The sequence below is a fragment of the Anabrus simplex genome, chromosome 1, assembly GCF_040414725.1.
Source record: "Anabrus simplex isolate iqAnaSimp1 chromosome 1, ASM4041472v1, whole genome shotgun sequence".
NCBI classification, from domain to species: Eukaryota; Metazoa; Arthropoda; class Insecta; order Orthoptera; family Tettigoniidae; genus Anabrus; species Anabrus simplex.
In genome coordinates, this window is record NC_090265.1 from 365984772 (window position 1) to 366002253 (window position 17482).

The following is a 17482-nucleotide window of genomic DNA, read 5'->3' on the forward strand; positions in this document are numbered from 1 at the left end:
AAAACCTGTTAATAACCGTGACTTTTCTTCAAGTACAATATGGTGAAATGAAGCTGTGCAGTCCATACTCGTAAAATATTTCTGACCTCGAAATCTCTTCACAATGTCCTTAATTTTAGGGGCCTGACTATACTCTGGAATCAGTCTGGAATTTAGGACTCGCGCATCGAGGCACAAACGCAGTTTTCCGTTATTTTTCTTTACAATTACTATAGGGTTCAGAAATGGAGTGGTAGTCTTCACGATCAATCCATCAGCTAACATTTCCTCGATGATTTGTTTTACTTCAGTGAAATACTTCTCTGGCACATCATATATTTTTCCCTTATATGGCGTCCAGTCAGTAACTATCAGTTTGTACCTGTAGTTAGGAATCTGCCCAGGTTTATCACTAAAAACTTCAATATATTTCTTTATGATGTTGTACAATATTCGTTTTTCTTCTGCAGATACCGCAGCTTGAATGATAGCCTCCCAAATTTCGGGTTTTTCGCAGCTTTCCTCTTCGATTGCAACTATCTCTTCAATTCTCATGACCAATTCCGGCTCTAATTCTGTGTTAAGATCTCTTTCTTCTAGCTCTTGGCTCTCTTCGTCCAATAGATCCACTTCTTTTCCCTCGATCTTTAACAATTCGTTCTCTTCAAGTGTGCTACTAATTTGAACTCTTTCTACAATTCTATTTCCATTATTTTCTACCACTGGAAATCGAATTTCACCCTTATCCATATCAATTGTCATCCTAGAGCTTATCATGAAGTCTATTCCAAAAATGACGTTGTATTTTATTTTCTTCATAACCATGAATGGATGCTCAAATTCATATTTTCCGATCTTTATACTTAAGTAGGCTTGTATCTTGCATTCAACAGACTTGTCTGGAATTATGACTCGGATTTTTACACCAGATACAGGTATGATTGGTATCTGTATTTTCTGATTTAGCTCTTGGAATAAGGTATATGACATTACACTTATGCTAGCTCCAGAGTCCACTAAACAGTACAATCGTGTGTTGAACACTCTCACAACTATTACTGGTAACTTGAATTTAGGTTGAATTTCGTGACAAGTATCTTCTTTTATTAAATCTTCAGGTTGAATGTCCCAATGATCTATTTGTGCTACTACCCAACTGCGAATTTTGACCATATTCATTAACGGGTTAATATTTACAATTTCGTGTTTAACTAGTTCGTCATCGGCGTTTTTTTTTTTCGCTCAGATGTTTGGGAAATTTCTGTGTTCCCATGATTTTCATGTTCCTTCCAGCCTTCTTCCTGTCTTCTTCGTTTATAATTCTGAAGTTCGAGACTTTCTGCGCCTTCGAGGTCGCCGTTTATATCCTTATTTTTGATGGCTTCCTCCCATCGGTTCCTATTTTGTCTCTCTTCTCTTAGCTCTTGAAGATATCGCCTATTCTCATCACTTTGATTATATTGGGCAGGTCTTCTCCTCTCATCGTATCGCCTTCTGTTCCTCTGATATGGTCGACTTCTATTGTTCCCATATCGAGTATTACTCCTATACTGGAAACCATTTCTATTTCCAATTTGCCCACATCTTCCGTGCTGTTGACCACTATACTGACAATAACATTTTCTTGGTTCTTTGTTTTGGGCTCTAACACAATCTTCTGTCCTAATTTCATGACCCTTATTTAGTCCTTGGTTAGTGATTTCGGAGCTAAGTGTATTGACTGCTTCTATTTGTCTTATATTTCTGGGGTTCCTCTCTATTAAGCAGGATGACGTTAGGTCGATCTGTCTTAACCGTCTCTCCATGTCAATAGCAGTTTGTATATCAGAGGCTGCTAATAATCTTTGTATTTCGAGTGGTAATTGCCTCTGAATAGTTTTAACTGCCTCCAGTTCACTAGGTGGAGAATCTAAGTCCTGAAAACGATGAAATTGTAGGGAGAAGAAATCACTAAAGCGAGTTTGGCCTGCAGTCGAAAATTTCCTTGAGTACAGCTCTAATCTTAGCTGCTGCTGGATCTCAGGATCCCAGAACTTCCTCAGGAAAGCTATTTTAAACTCATCATAGTTATGGAATGTGTATTTGAAAGCCTGGAACCAAATATTTGGGTTCCCGTCCAGATGTTTTTCGATAAGTCTCAATTTCTTTTCCTCCTGGATTTTTCCTTCCCTAAAATATTCCTCAATGTCCCTAAGGAATTGTTTTGGCGAGGTTTTAACCGAACCGTCAAAATGTTTTGGGCGGTCGTCGTAATTTTTAATAATATTAATTATCGTGCTTCCCTCACTTTGATTACTACCGTTTAATATTTCCAAATCTCTTCTACTTGGGTCGCTTATCCCTGAAGGTGTGTTCTCTCTTTCATTAATCTGTACCTCTACTGCTCTCTGCCTATCACTAGCGCTTGAGGCCATTGATTTCGCCGTGTGCGATTCCACCTTCATCTCTTGGATTTCTCTTCTAATCTGTTTCATCTGCTCTTCTGTCTTTTCAATTTTCCGTTCCGATTCCAACTTGTTATCTTCTATTTTCTGCTTCAATTCATCAATCTTCTGTGCTACTTTGGTCGCAGCTTGGTCATATTTTTCATCTAAGTCTTGCTGTCTTAGATTTAACCCTTGCATATTAGCTGTTATATTATCTATTTTCTCTTGTTCCAATTTTCGGATTGTTTCCTGGTTCTCCGTTACCATTTCATTTATTTTATTTATTTCATCGTGTATTTCCCTGTTTCTATTTTCCATGGTTTCAGTCAACCTCATCTGCATGTTTTGGATTTCATTCTTAATTTCACATACTTCTGACCGTGTCTTCGCTGTTTCTTCATTCACTTCCTCTTGTTTCTTGCGTAGTTCATCGATCATCCCTTTATGTTTGTCTTCTATTTTCTTAACAAATTCTTCTAAAGATTCTTTCTGTTTCTGTTGCCATTCTTCTCGTTTTCGTTCCTTTTCTATCCGTCTTCTTTCCTTCTCTTCTTCCAGTTTCCTCTCTCTCTTTTCACGCTCCTGTTTCTCCTTCTGTTTTTCTTCTTCAAGTTTCCTCTCTTTCTCTTCACGCTCCTGTTTCTCCTTCTGTCTTTCTTCTTCTCGCTCCTGTTTCTCCTTCTGTCTTTCTTCTTCTTGTTGTTTCAAATATTCGAGAAACCATAATGGCGCTCCCTCTTGTTTCTCTTGAGCTCTTCTCATCTCCTCTTCTTGTTCTCTTCTTGTCTGAACTCTACCCTGTGTTGCCATTTTATGTCGTTTTCTATATGTTGGTTATAATATCTCAAAGTTTATATTAAGCTCTCTATTTTGTTAAAAATCACTATTTGCCTAACAGTCCTCTAAGTTCACAAAATATTAAATATTATATCACACACACCACAATAACTTAGTCTACAAGGTTTAAAAATAGTTCAAGGTTTGCACTATATGCACTAGTTTGAAGTTTTCTCTTCAGTAAATAATAATATTGATGGACCTTCCTGGAGATCGGCACCATCTCACCAGATAAACCAACAACAACCAGACCAAGAGTTCAAACCTATGATTTCGTTCACATTTCGGAACATGTTACGAAATAAATAAATTAAAATTCCGTTATGCTGCATTCCATATTTATATGTATGGCCATCAGCCTATACCATAATTAAAATTAACTAAGTTTCATTTCATATTGACTTATAATCACCTTATCCTAGCTTATTATTATTATTAAAGAAAAGCAATCGTCTAATAAATTCAATAATTCCTTATTAATATATCTTCACAGGTTCAGCCATGTGGTAATAATGAAATAAATTACTCAACACATTAGTGACATGTTTTCTATGCCCGATACCTACATTTCGAGCTTCGTCACATGATTGCCTATTAAGTAATATAAATTATCATACTATTTTCATACACTCCCGCGATGTGTTTCTCTTCAGGCGCCAACCATTAATGCGACATTTAATTTATTTCAAAGTGAAGACCGTTTCCAATACTTTTTTTCACTTTATTTGGCGTTCCCACGGTGTATTTCTCTTCACTCGCTCCACTGTTGCAGCATTTTATTACATCCTTTGGCAACCAATATTCAATGATCCCGCGGTGTCTTTCTCTTCAAATCGGCACACGTTGCGGAGTCATTTTTATCACTTTCCCACGGTGTGTTTCTCTTCAATTGCCCCACAGTTGGGCAGCCATTTTAAATACTTGCACCCGCTCTTGCAGCGGTCAGTGCAAGATTATCCCGGTAGCTCATTATTTCTTCTCAGGGTATCCTTTTTCCGCCCATAAAATCTGAGATTTTATATGTAATTGTTTAACGTGGTTTCTGAAGAGATTCCGACCGCTGGGGTACGCAACATGTAAGTATCAGTATGCACGAGAACGACGACCGATAACTTAAAAGTATCTCGCATTTCATCTGTGAGAAGATATTAATTGCTTACATCTAGTAAACTTATCAACTAACTTAACTCTAAACGTTGCCAGAACAGAAATCATTACACAGTCACATACTAAAGAAAATATATAAGATTATTTATTGAGAAAAATTAATGTTCAAGATATAGTGAAATCTGGGTAGTATTAATTCCGTGTTATCTCATCATTTGAAAATAAGTTAGAGTCAGCGCTGGCTCATTTAAGATAAAATAGTGGAACTTAAAAAAAAAATGCTAACACTTTCTCATTAATAAAGTTCAAATTCCAATAAATACACATCTGTACCTTCGTAGCCATGTTCCGAAAGTATTACATCTTATTTTAATAATATTTACGATCATTGAGCATTCAAGGAATCAAATAAAATTTTCATATTGTAAATACTGCTCTGTTAATTATTAAAGTTATCCTCACAACATATAAGACATGTTTCCCAAGTATACACTTTTGCGTGTATTAAATTGTGGCAGTGTTCACCGACCTTCCATTCATAAGTTGAAGTCTTTCTTAGGTTTGAACTCCGAGTGTTAGGTAACATCTTTCAAGTACGAACAAGTAACGACTTACGAGCTAAAGCAATACCACCCTCGTGCCTACGATTTCTGGCTCCTAACTAACCATTGTAATACTGGTCATTTTTATATACTAAGTTAAAATCATATTTATCTGAGTAGAAATAAATAAAATCTAACTAACTCTTCGAATAGTTTCTAATCTACACACTCATCCATTAGTAGCTCAATGTACTCTTAAAATCTGCACTGTCTCAATATTTCATTTATATACGTGCTACTGAACGTGTATGGATAGTATAGAATGCAGGTATTTCATATCAACCTGTAAGATCACCGCTCCACGAAATACTAGATATATAATCAATCATGAGTCTACTGCATCATATATAAGAACACTCTCTCTTACGCAGTACCTGTTATTCACCCAAGTCAAACACAATATCACTGTCACGATACACAATTCTACATAATTCATATTTACCTTACCTTGAAATGGTCATCTGCGCGGAATTCTCTTCTTGACGTATATTTTCAAACATGGCATATAAACTCACCTTATATTACTAATAAATCATTAACACGTCAAATAGCAATTCTTACACTTCCCGTAGAACATAACTAAATCTCTTCACTTAAACCATTCATCAGTATATAATCACATTTCACTACAATACCGTCGTCACTTTAACATACTATCGGCTTCCATTTAGCCGCATGCATATAGCCATAACTCCAAAACCATATGCTAAATATTCAAGAATTGCTTAGCAAAATACGCAGTCAATAACCTCTATTTTTAATAACAGTAATACGAATTCATATGCCCTCTTTCTCTGACGAAAGGAATACTTAATTTGTCAATGATCATCGTATTGCGCAGGTATTTCGTGACGTAAACTATACTCAGGTAAAACGCGATTAATCGAACTTTTACTAGTGACTTAGACTCATTGATTCTAGCTCTACACAAGTAACACACCTTTCTCTTATCGGATATTAGTTCCACTGTCGACGTGCTAGTGCGGTATCCAGTATATGTGATATTATTATTCTAATTCATCACTTCCATCAAATCTTAAAATCTTAAGTATTTCACACATTACTTATATTACACACGCGTTCTTAATTACTTCATAATTCACCAAACTCTCAGCACATGCCAAAATAGATTGAGGGTGCAGATTGCAAGAAACTACTCTACTATAGAAAAGTATGGACTTAGCTCGTCAGTTGCTACATCTGGTCTGGTGGTTGCTCCGTCCTTCTGTTGCTACTAGACCCTCAGATCGGAACTGGATATCTGGCTGGGCTGGACATTCATGGTCATCTGCTGGTCATATAGCTCGTCAGACCACTCCATATCGTCCGGTCTTTAGGCTGGCCGATCCTCATCCAACGTCATCATCTCCACTGGTTGGCCTGTCCAATACTCTCCGGCTGGTCATCTGGTTCGACGGTACATATCCCCAGTTTAGTCCATCTTGATGAATTAGCAGACAGTCATCATCTTGTATCTGTAGACAATGAGAAGAATTCCTTGTGGGCAGTAATTAGTCATAGTATTCTGCATTTTTCTGTTATTTAAAATAATCGTCAAAGTTTTTCTTTCTGTGAAATATTTTCTCCGTAAATAATTATTATTTTTACTGCTACGGAAATTATAATCTTCTCGTATGTAGATATTTAATATTTCACAAAAGTGAATTCCGATTCTTTCGATCGTTACGTTGCTGCTTATTAGCCCAAATCCGTCGTATATCACCAATATTTTATATATTTATATTTTTTTCTCGGTTCTTCTACTTGCATACAGCGATGAATACTTTAATTATATGCTGTCGCGAATATATATAATTAATATTCTTCTTCTATAGGTAAGTATATTCGTCGAATATGTAGATCCGCTTGCATCTGCGTCTTGTCTCCGTGAAGTAATTTTTTGAGAGTCTCGTTAAACAATTCACCCGCTGCTATATTTTTTAAAACAATTCAAATGAGCCTCTACTGTTCTCCAGTGTCTTCGAAACCTATCCTTTCCGTGACGTACATAGCCTCCTATACGTTGCATTGATACGAAGTTCATTGCCTTAGTAGATCGCATGGGCCATACCTTCCTACGCCGCCATTTTGTTGTTGGTCTACGAGATGCGAACGGGCACAACAGTAACACGCAATAGTGATTACATCCCTGTATACGGTTGGTGTCAGGAAGGGCATTCGGCCGTAAAACAAGGCTAAATCCACTTGTGCGACACAGTTCGCACTCGCGACCCCACAGGTGTGGGTAAAGCGTTAGGAAAAAGAAAAAGACATCTGTATCACACCTGAACGATGCATTAACCCATTAAATATCCTCCTCTATATTGAAAACAGTAACACAATTTATTCAAGGGTTATAATAATGGCGTGGAGCCTCCGAAAAGTTCTGGTTCAGGTCTTTTGAGTTGACGCCTGATAGGCGACCTACGCGTCCGTGAGAATTGGGCCATACCTATGATGACTTTTATGTCGATGACGGCACACACAACCAGCCTCCGAACCATCGGAGTTAACCAATGAAGATTTAAATCATCGACCCGGCCGGAAATCGAACCCAAAATCCCTTTGACCAGACACCAACATGCTAACCATTTAACCATGGAGCGGAACATTTAAAGTTAAAGCCACATCACTGATACCATGATATGCTGAGTGTAATACAAACTTCTGTCTGCTTGTGTTTCAGACGGCGGGATCACCTACTCTTCTTGCAGAGCGCATTCAGCAGTTCAGCGACAGTCTCAATCGGTTTGCACCCTTCAACGGTGAGTACCTTTCCACTAAAAATAAAAAAAATAAATAAAAAAAGGTAATTATAACCTGATAGGCCTACATGGAAAAATTGAAGGTATCAAGTAGTATGTAATATTGTTTCTTTGCTGTTATCTTTCGAATCGAATGTAAAACATAGACTAATATGGTCCTGAGACGGGCAAATCTTTCATTAGGAAAGATACAGTGGAATCGGATTTCATACGCAGCAATTTTCTGAATATCAATGCACTGAAAACAGTAATATGTCATGCTGCTTGAACTTGAGATCTCTAGCTTTTAGGAGATATAGCTGTAACAAGGAACTAACTAGAGTGATGCATAAGTTGGCTGTGGAAGAAACACAAGAAAATTGTCACCATGATTGACAGAGAGTGATCTGATTTTTGGTAAGCGGTTACAGGTGACTTACTGACCCAGTTAGCACTGGAACTCCCGGTTTCCTGAAAGAGGTCATGTTCAAAGTTTAATAATAATAATGTTATTTGTTTTACGTCCCAATAACTACTCTTTTACGGTTTTCGGAGACGCCGAGGTGCCGGAATTTAGTCCCGCAGGAGTTCTTTTACGTGCCAGTAAATCTACCGACACGAGGCTGACGTATTTGAGCACCTTCAAATACCACCGGACTGAGCCAGGATCGAACCTGCCAAGTTGGGGTCAGAAGGCCAGCGCCTCAACCGTCTGAGCTACTCAGCCCGGCAGTTGTTCAAAGTTTAAATGCCAATCGAATGTATTGGAACTTGACATCGCAGCCTTGAACACAGAAGTCAACTGCATTATTAACTGTTGTAGGCTGCTTTTTCAGCGTTTTCCCGGTTCAGAAAGCCAAGAATAACGGCCGAGAGGATCCGTCATGCTGACCACACGATACCTCATAATCTGTAGACCTTCGGGCTGACCAGCAGTCGCTTGGTAGGCCATGACCCTTTAGGGCTGTTGCGCCATGGGGCTTGAGTTTGGTTTGGTTTTCAGCATTTTACCGCAATTCTAATGCTGTGATATAATGGTCCTTCACATTTTCCTGGAGATGTGGGACCCAGATTACTCCAGGGTGTCATTTTTACTTGTCCGGAAACGTAATAATAAATAATACTTCTACTACTAATAACAATAGTTATCATCATCGTATAGCCTCAGCTACTATGTACAGGCCTCTTGAATTGACGCCATTCAGGTTGCCTGCACGTCAATTTTGACGTTCCGTTTTACTCTAGCAGATGGCAGAGAAATGGATCTCTGTTGGATGATTTATGAGTGAATTTTAATTAATATTGTTCAGTGAACACGAAATGTATCACCAGAGGTCTTTACATGCCGACATCACATGGCACGCAGAGCCTTAAGGACATTTCCTCACCTTTCAAAAATCCGACTATATCTGTTGGGTTGAGCCCGCGTGATCTTGGTGTCTGGAGGTCACCTTAGTACTGATAACGAGCGAATTGGCTGTGCGGTTCGGGATGTATAGCTGTTAGCGTTAGCTTGCATTCGGAAGATCGAACCCCAATACCTTCCCCCACCCTTCCTTGAGCCACCAAATCAGTCCCCCTTCAGGCCTTGATAGCAGCAGTCTCACCCAGCACCTTATCTTGAACTTGCTCTGGACTGAAGAGGAGAAACTTAGGCGGTGCCTTCGAGAGATGCTGCAACACATCGCTGCTCTTTTCCAAATTCCGAACGTCAAATAATAAACACAGAAACTCGAAATTATATTTTTAAAATTTTCCTAAATCACGAAATTAAGTCATTTTGAAATTAGTTTTCAAAATTTGCTAAATCACTAACTTCCGAACGCAAACTTATTAAAAATCAATAAGTATACCCAAGCCAGTGGTATTACCTAGTTGCTATTAACTTAAGCAAAATTGGATGTGGTTAATATCGGACGGATGACCACTCAGGTCCACCATTTACCGCTGGTTTATACTGTGTCAGTGATGCACCTTGACCGCAGCTCTGTCTTCAGAGGGTCCGTTAATCCATCAGTTTAATCTTAAATCAAATTCCTAATTCAACAACTATACTTTAAACCTGCGATCACTTCCTAGCTCAACACTACTGACCTTATTAAATCTAACTCTATCTAATACACCCAATCTCTTCTTTCTCTTACCTAAATTACGCTACTCAAAATTGTTCGTAAATCAATTATTGAATTCATAAATTAAATAATATACGATTAACATGTACCCGCTCCCCACTCCTGTAACGGCGCGGTTGCTACTGTACCTTGCAAGTATCTGTCCAATCCTACCGTCGCCATGAGATATGTCTGTGTTGGCGCGACTTAAAAAAACAATTATTATACCAGAGGGGACTTGGAACCACATGAACAATAGTTTCAAGATTATGCGACAGTGGAACCACGTCTACAGTACAGTGGCATCAAGAAGTATTGGTCCGTCTTTTCCCAATAGTTTCTTAGGGGAATGTAGCAGCCATCTGGAAATGAACTGTGCCACACGAGAGTCTATATCCTGTGCTCACATTACATATGTTTGGGGGTCGAAGCGGCTGTTGACATTCGGAGCCACTTTGTAAGTGAAACGACTCGTGGTGTTTACAAAGCTCTCCTCCCTCTCCGCATGTGGCGTGAGAATCTGGCTGTCGACGGGGGCAGGTAGTCTGGTGCACCCTGACGTGATACTCGAACCTCCTTTCAGAAAACTACATAGCCTTTACGATCCGGTGACCGTATCTGTCTGCTAAGTGTTCCGCCCGGAGGCTGGTTGGATTCAACGGTATTCACAACTGGTGACGGGACCTCCAGTTTTACATGGGATTTTTTATTTTATGTATTCATGGGGTTCAAATCGTGGTATATTTGCTGATAAATATTACTTAACTATCGTGCGGCATATGAAGAATTTCGTCAGGTGGGAGGGGTGAGGGAGTTCATCTTTCTTGACGCTCAGTACTAAGGGATCATCATCCTTCAGTTGCAATGATTTCCCGGCTTGTCTAAGCAAGAATTACATGTTTATTGTTTAATATATGTATACCAGATGCATGTTCATCGGACATTTACAAAAATTAGTTTAATATTTTCAGCAATCAAATGCACGTGCATTTGGAATAGCAAAGTCATCTCTGTACAGACCACGAAGGCCCTTGGAGTGGTGGAAGGTAAAGGCTACCACCACCCGTAACCTCTGCCCTGAAATCATATATGTGGTTCAATTGTATTGACGCAAAAGGAGGATACATTAAATTCTTCTTCTTCTTCTTCATCTGTTTACCCTTCAGGGTCGGTTTTTCCCTCGGACTCAGCGAGGGATCCCACCTCTACCGCCTCAAGGGCAGTGCCCTAGAACTTTAGACTCTGGGTCGTGATACAACTGGGGAGGATGACCAGTACCTCGCCCAGGCGGCCTCACCTGCTATGCTGAACAGGGGCCTTGCGGGGGGATGGGAAGTTTGGAAGGGATAAACAAGGAAGAGGGAAGGAAGCGGCCGTGGCCTTAAGTTAGGTACCATCCCGGCATTTGCCTAAAGGAGAAGTGGGAAACCACGGAAAACCACTTCCAGGATGGTTGAGGTGGGAATCGAACCCACCTCTACTCAGTTGACCTCCCGAGGCTGAGTGGACCCCGTTCCTGCTCTCGTACAACTTTTCAAATTTCGTGGCAGAGCCGGGAATCGAACCCGGGCCTCCGGGGGTGGCAGCTAATCACACTAACCACTACACCACAGGGGCGGACACAATCAATTCTCACAATACATAAATGAAAGAGGCGTCGTTTTAAATGAGTGAAATAGCTTTAAAGGAGAAATATATATATTTTTAGAGGACGATGCCGCTTATGTTCCAGTTCATATTTCTATACTTTTAACATAACTTAATCATTGTCCTACTGTTTGTGTAAATTTAACGAAGACTTTATATATAGTTAGAGTATATAAAGTATTATAAGTCATTAAAGGTTTTAAATAGGGGCTGCCTGGCCGAGGCGGTGAGGCGCGCTCGGTTCGCCCGGAAGGACATTTCTGAATAGAATACTGGGACTTTGAATGTAAGACAAACATGCTTCCCCTACACCATGGAGTAAGCACTTCCTGTCAGGAAGTCGTAAAATTTAAGAAACGAGATTTCCACTTTCGGAGGTGCATGTGGCCCTGAGGTTCACTCAGCCTACACCAAAAAAGAGTACCAGGTTAATTCCTGGGGGCAAAGGCGGCCGGGCTTAGAGCTAACCACTCTACCCCATCACGTGCCGAGGTTACGAATGGTGGAAGCCTTTACCTTCCACCTCTCCAAGGGCCTACATGGCCTGTATTATTATTTACTGCTTTCGGTATTAATTTAAGGAAGTATTACTCGATCTGCGACAGAGGAGGGCATAGATATAAGTTATATGCACCACTTATTTGACATTTCACTGACCTTGAAAAGCTCTTTAGGGAATTTCTGGCGGTGTCAGTCCTCTCCTTGATCAAAGTTGTTCGGGTTTTGTATTTACAAATGCCGTTCAGACGGCCTGCATAAACTGGGGTGCCACGTGGTCAGAGAGACAATTTCTTCAGGTATTTAACTTGTCTTGACGGGTTAATTGTTTCACAAAGCTCCTTGGTAAAATTCCTGAGACTGGAAGGACTCTGTTCAAGCCATCAGTACAAGACTGCAATCCTTGGACCATTTCTGAATAGAATACTGGGACTTCGAATGTAAGACAAACATGCTTCCCCTACACCTTGGAGTAAACAATTCCACTAAATAAATCATTTAATGTAATTAATCAATTAAAAGGTAAATAAGAAAAATAAAAAAATTAAACACACTTCTATAACATCGCACTTATGCAGGAATACGTTTGTCAACGCTGGTATAGAAAAATACCAGAGCTAGGATTTAAGGTAAAATTCTGGTATTTGCCTAGCATAAAAAATAATATTGGCAACGGGAAACCATTCTGAAAGCTGCCGATGATGGGGTTCGAACTACCATATTCCGAATACAAGCTTACAGCAGCTCAAACCACGCCAAACCAATTTACTTTGACAAAATAAATAAATAAATAAATAAATAAATAAATAAATAAATAAATAAATAAATAAATAAATAAATAAATAAATAAATAAATAAATAAATAAATAAATAACATATTATAAATAGTTATACCTACGGGAAATCTAATGCAACACCTTTGGTGAGACTTCACTTTTAGTGGTGTACGGTTACACTTTGAAGCTCCTGTAGGAACGTTCCATATTAAGGAGTAGGTATTCTCACTTTTAACTGTAACTCAGCGTAGAATCCAAAGCCATCCGAAGCACCTAATTCTAGTACCGCACATGCTGTTTAGAGATCTAATTTTTAGTTGTGTAACAAGAGGCGGCATTAGTAGCCGGTCATGGTGTTATGTAACCTCTCTCTCTCAGCGATTTTATATGGGTTGAGAAAATTTATAGTAAACAGTTTTGCCTGCTGCCATTTCATGATGGATACAGTACTTTTGTATCCATCTCTTGGCACAGGCCAAAATTTAAGTGTAGCTTTCACCGAAGTCCCAGTCTCATCCATGGCTGTGACAATATGGAAGCTGCTGGGGTATGGGTGGTGCTGAGTAATGACATTCAGAACACGACTAGTGCATCTGAGTGTTATGAAAGGTGTTGCTCATAGGGTCAGTCGTGCTGCAATAGCACTTTCTGACCCAGTGAGGAAAGCAATGGCAAACTACCTCACTCCTTGTCTTGCCTAGTATGCCCTATTTTGGTGCTGCCATTGGTTTTTGCGATTTCCTTATAACCGCATAACCTTTGGTGGTGCTATTTGAGGATCCAACCAGCCTCTGGGCTGATGATCTAAGAGACAGTAAACAGTTGTCATCATTCATAGGGAATCGCCACGATAATGTAAGTTTGCACTACTCACCAGTTCTAAAAATGGCCACAAGATCATCTTTTTTCGCGTCAGAAGCCGTGGGGAAGATCTAGTAAATAAATGAAAGCATGTAGCACTTTCAGTCCATTAAGGGCTACCAAGACGACTGCTACCCAGATATTTGAAGATCACGAGGTCAGTGAAACGACTTTCTCAGCCGCATTCCTTGACGATCTCCGTTGCCTCCTATATCAGTCAGTTCCTCAGCTAAATCACGAGACTGAAATTAAGGTACACGTTCGGTATTTGCCCAATGTGAAGGGAGGAGCCAGCCTATAAACATTTTCAGAGTTGCCAATGATAGGGCTCCGAGCTGATAGTTGCACGATCTATTCACTCGGCAATAAATAAATAAATAAATAAATAAATAAATAAATAAATAAATAAATAAATAAATAAATAAATAAATAAATAAATAAATAAATAAATAAATACCCTCTCTTCAGTCCAATAAGAACTGTTTACTGCACTCTCTTTTGCTCGATACATCTATAAAGTCTCAGTTTGGATCATGAAATATCCTGAAGTTACAGGAAGTACGATGAATAAATAATAAATAAGCTAATAAATATTCGATCTCGCTGATGTACACGACGGCAGCCGATGCCGGGTTGAGAGTGGTAGGGAGAAGAGGTACACACACCGCTCTCCGTTTGTTTTCCTCCGCAGTAATGAGCGCGCCTCGATGACGCAAGGACACGCAGCGAGGCAGAGATGGCAAAAACTGATGTAGATGTACAAGGGGTGTCCACAAGTTCCTTACGTAACATATACGATAGTCAGAAAACTTGGAAAATACTGTAAATTTTTTGTGTGATCATACCGATAGATTAAAAAATATATAGGATTTTCTTGCAGAAAGCACAGCCCATAATTTTTTTACAAAATAACAACAAAAAGCCAAAATGCTAACGTTTTTCGTTGGTAAGTGTTGCACAAAGATTTTTGCTTGCAGTAAACTATATATCCAAATAATTGCTGAGTTATTCAAAGCAATAGTCTTTGAGAGTAGTGTCGAATCAATATTCACACCAAATGTGGCAGCTAGGATTATTTTAACATTTGATCTACTGTAGGTTTACTCAGCTTCAATTCAAGAATTGTTAGTTGCTTTGTTAGTATAGTGTTAACAAAAAGTAGAGACTAATTATTTTGTTTGTCGACCACGAAGTTAATACAGCATTCAGTATTCAGAAAATAGGGATTAAGGTAGATAGAATAATTATTGTTTTGTGTCCTACCCCTACTTGTACTTTTTCTGGAGACTCCGTGACACGGAAACTTTGCTCCAAGCAGTTCTCTTACATGCCAATAAATCGATCGGTACAAGAAACTCTGATGGGCCTAAATCTATTAAGTGACCGCTGTTCAACATGAAGGTCTGCAAATTACAAGGTGATGCGTGGTCAATGCGACGAATCTTACGCGCCCTTATTCTTGGCTTTCTGGACCGGGGTTGCTATCTCATTGTCAAATAACTTCTCAATTGTTATTCCACAGGCGGGCGTATTCGACCAACTTCAGACAGCAGCAGACTCTGGCGGGATCGAATCCGCCAACTTGGGCCCATCTGAGCCACTCAAGCAGGCGTATATCATAACAAAATGGTTCTAATTATTATGATATATAGTAGGGGCCTTTATCTTACAATAAACAATTATCTTAAAAAATCAACTGTTGAGACAAGTGTAAAATGACAATTTAATGATACAATATAATCAAGTTCTATTAGTCTGGCAGAAATTACGGGTAACCACCGGAATCCAGAATACTACAATAAATTTAGCCTTTAAATTGAATATTCTACAGTGGTTATTAACAAAAAAGGAAATATTAATTCCAAGAGAGACATTTGTGATTTGCAGCGCATTTGAATGCCTTTACACAATATTCTGATAGTCCCCTTAATCTTTAATCTATACTATTAATAAAAAAGACATTTTTTCTGCCTGCTTGTTTGTTTGCTTTTTGTTTGTTGCGAATAGGTTCAAATTTACCGTACCGACTGTGGAGAAATTTGGCAAGGATATAGCTGGAAATCACGAGTCACGCAAGGGATACGGTTGATTTTGATATATTTCACCGTTTCGAACTAGTGAGGGATTTATACGGGTATGTTCCAAATTTGGACATTTTTTGCCCTACAGCGGCTAAAGTAACGGTAAACCGTTGGCCCTATCGGAAAATGAAATGCACCATGTGGCCCTGAAACTAAATTTTCTATAAGAATATCATATGCATTTTCTTCGTAATTCTAACGGTTTTCGAGCAAATTAACCGTTCTTTCCCTTTCTAAAATTTGTTTTGGCTTGGTCTACGGCAAAATGACCAAAATAACGGGTAAATAGTTGGCCGTATCAAAAAATGAAGTGCACTACGTGGAATTAAATTTTGTGCCAGAAAGTTCATAGGCGTTTTCTTCGTAACTCTAACGGTTTTCGAGAAAATTCACCTTTCTTGTGTTTTTGGCTGCGGTCGCCTTCGCTAATGAATAGGCTACTCATTTCGAACCTAAGTAGGGGTCACGTGAAGGCATGTTCGTCATCGTTCGTTTACATTCGTGTAAAGACGTTATCCGTTTGTCAACAGGCCAGCTGAAGAATGAGCGCGCTATTCTGCGAAAAGCAGTTGTATTGTTGAGAGTACCAAGAGTGCTGATCTACATTTGGAGGTTACAGCTGTATTGTTGAGAGTGCCAAGAGTGCTGATCTACATTTGGAGGTTACAGTTGTATTGTTGAGAGTGCTAAGAGTGCTGATCTACATATGGAGGTTCCAGTTGTATTGTTGAGAGTGCCAAGAGTGCTGATCCACATATGGAGGTTACAGTTGTATTGTTGAGTGTGCTAAGAGTGCTGATCTACATTTGGAGGTTACAGTTATATTGTTGAGAGTGCTAAGAGTGCTGATCCACATTTGGAGGTTACAGTTGTATTGTTGAGAGTGCCAAGAGTGCTGATCCACATATGGAGGTTCCAGTTGTGTTGTTGAGAATGCTAAGAGTGCTGATCTACATTTGGAGGTTACAGCTGTATTGTTGAGTGTGCTAAGAGTGCTGATCTACATTTGGAGGTTACAGCTGTATTGTTGAGAGTGCTAAGAGTGCTGATCTACATTTGGAGGTTACAGTTGTATTGTTGAGAGTGCCAAGAGTGCTGATCCACATATGGAGGTTACAGTTGTGTTGTTGAGTGTGCTTAGCGTGCTGATCGACATTTGCAGGTTACAGTTGTATTGTTGAGGGTGATAATAGTGCTGATCTACATTTGGAGGTTACAGTTGTATTGTTGAGAGTGCCAAGAGTGCTGATCCACATATGGAGGTTACAGTTGTGTTGTTGAGTGTGCTAAGAGTGCTGATCTACATTTGGAGGTTACAGTTATATTGTTGAGAGTGCTAAGAGTGCTGATCCACATTTGGAGGTTACAGTTGTATTGTTGAGAGTGCCAAGAATGCTGATCCACATATGGAGGTTCCAGTTGTGTTGTTGAGAATGCTAAGAGTGCTGATCTACATTTGGAGGTTACAGCTGTATTGTTGAGTGTGCTAAGAGTGCTGATCTACATTTGGAGGTTACAGTTGCATTGTTGAGAGTGATAAGAGTGCTGATCCACATTTGGGAACAGCTGTTTATTTATTCAGCCATTCTCATTATCATGCTCATCGCATTATAGTTTATTCAGCGTTTCTATCCTTTCAATATTTGCAGGCTTAGGATTCATATTTAGTGGGTTTATAATTCACATTTTATCTTTCATCGTCATCGTACTAGACTTATATTTTGTATTTCTATCTTTCTAATATTGACCGGGCGAGTTGGCCGCGCAGTTAGGAGCGCGCAGCTGTGAGCTTTCATCCGGGAGATAGTGGGTT

The 17482-nt window shown here is 39.3% G+C and overlaps 1 protein-coding gene across 1 annotated transcript in view; it reads left to right on the top strand.

The window, feature by feature from the left end:
* nau (nautilus) overlaps positions 1-17482 on the top strand; it is a 307290-nt gene that overhangs the window by 129132 nt on the left and 160676 nt on the right. Inside the window, exon 4 of the mRNA XM_067142925.2 lies at positions 7638-7716. Coding sequence (XP_066999026.1) covers positions 7638-7716 — 79 coding nt within the window. The remainder of the gene's footprint in view (positions 1-7637; positions 7717-17482) is intronic.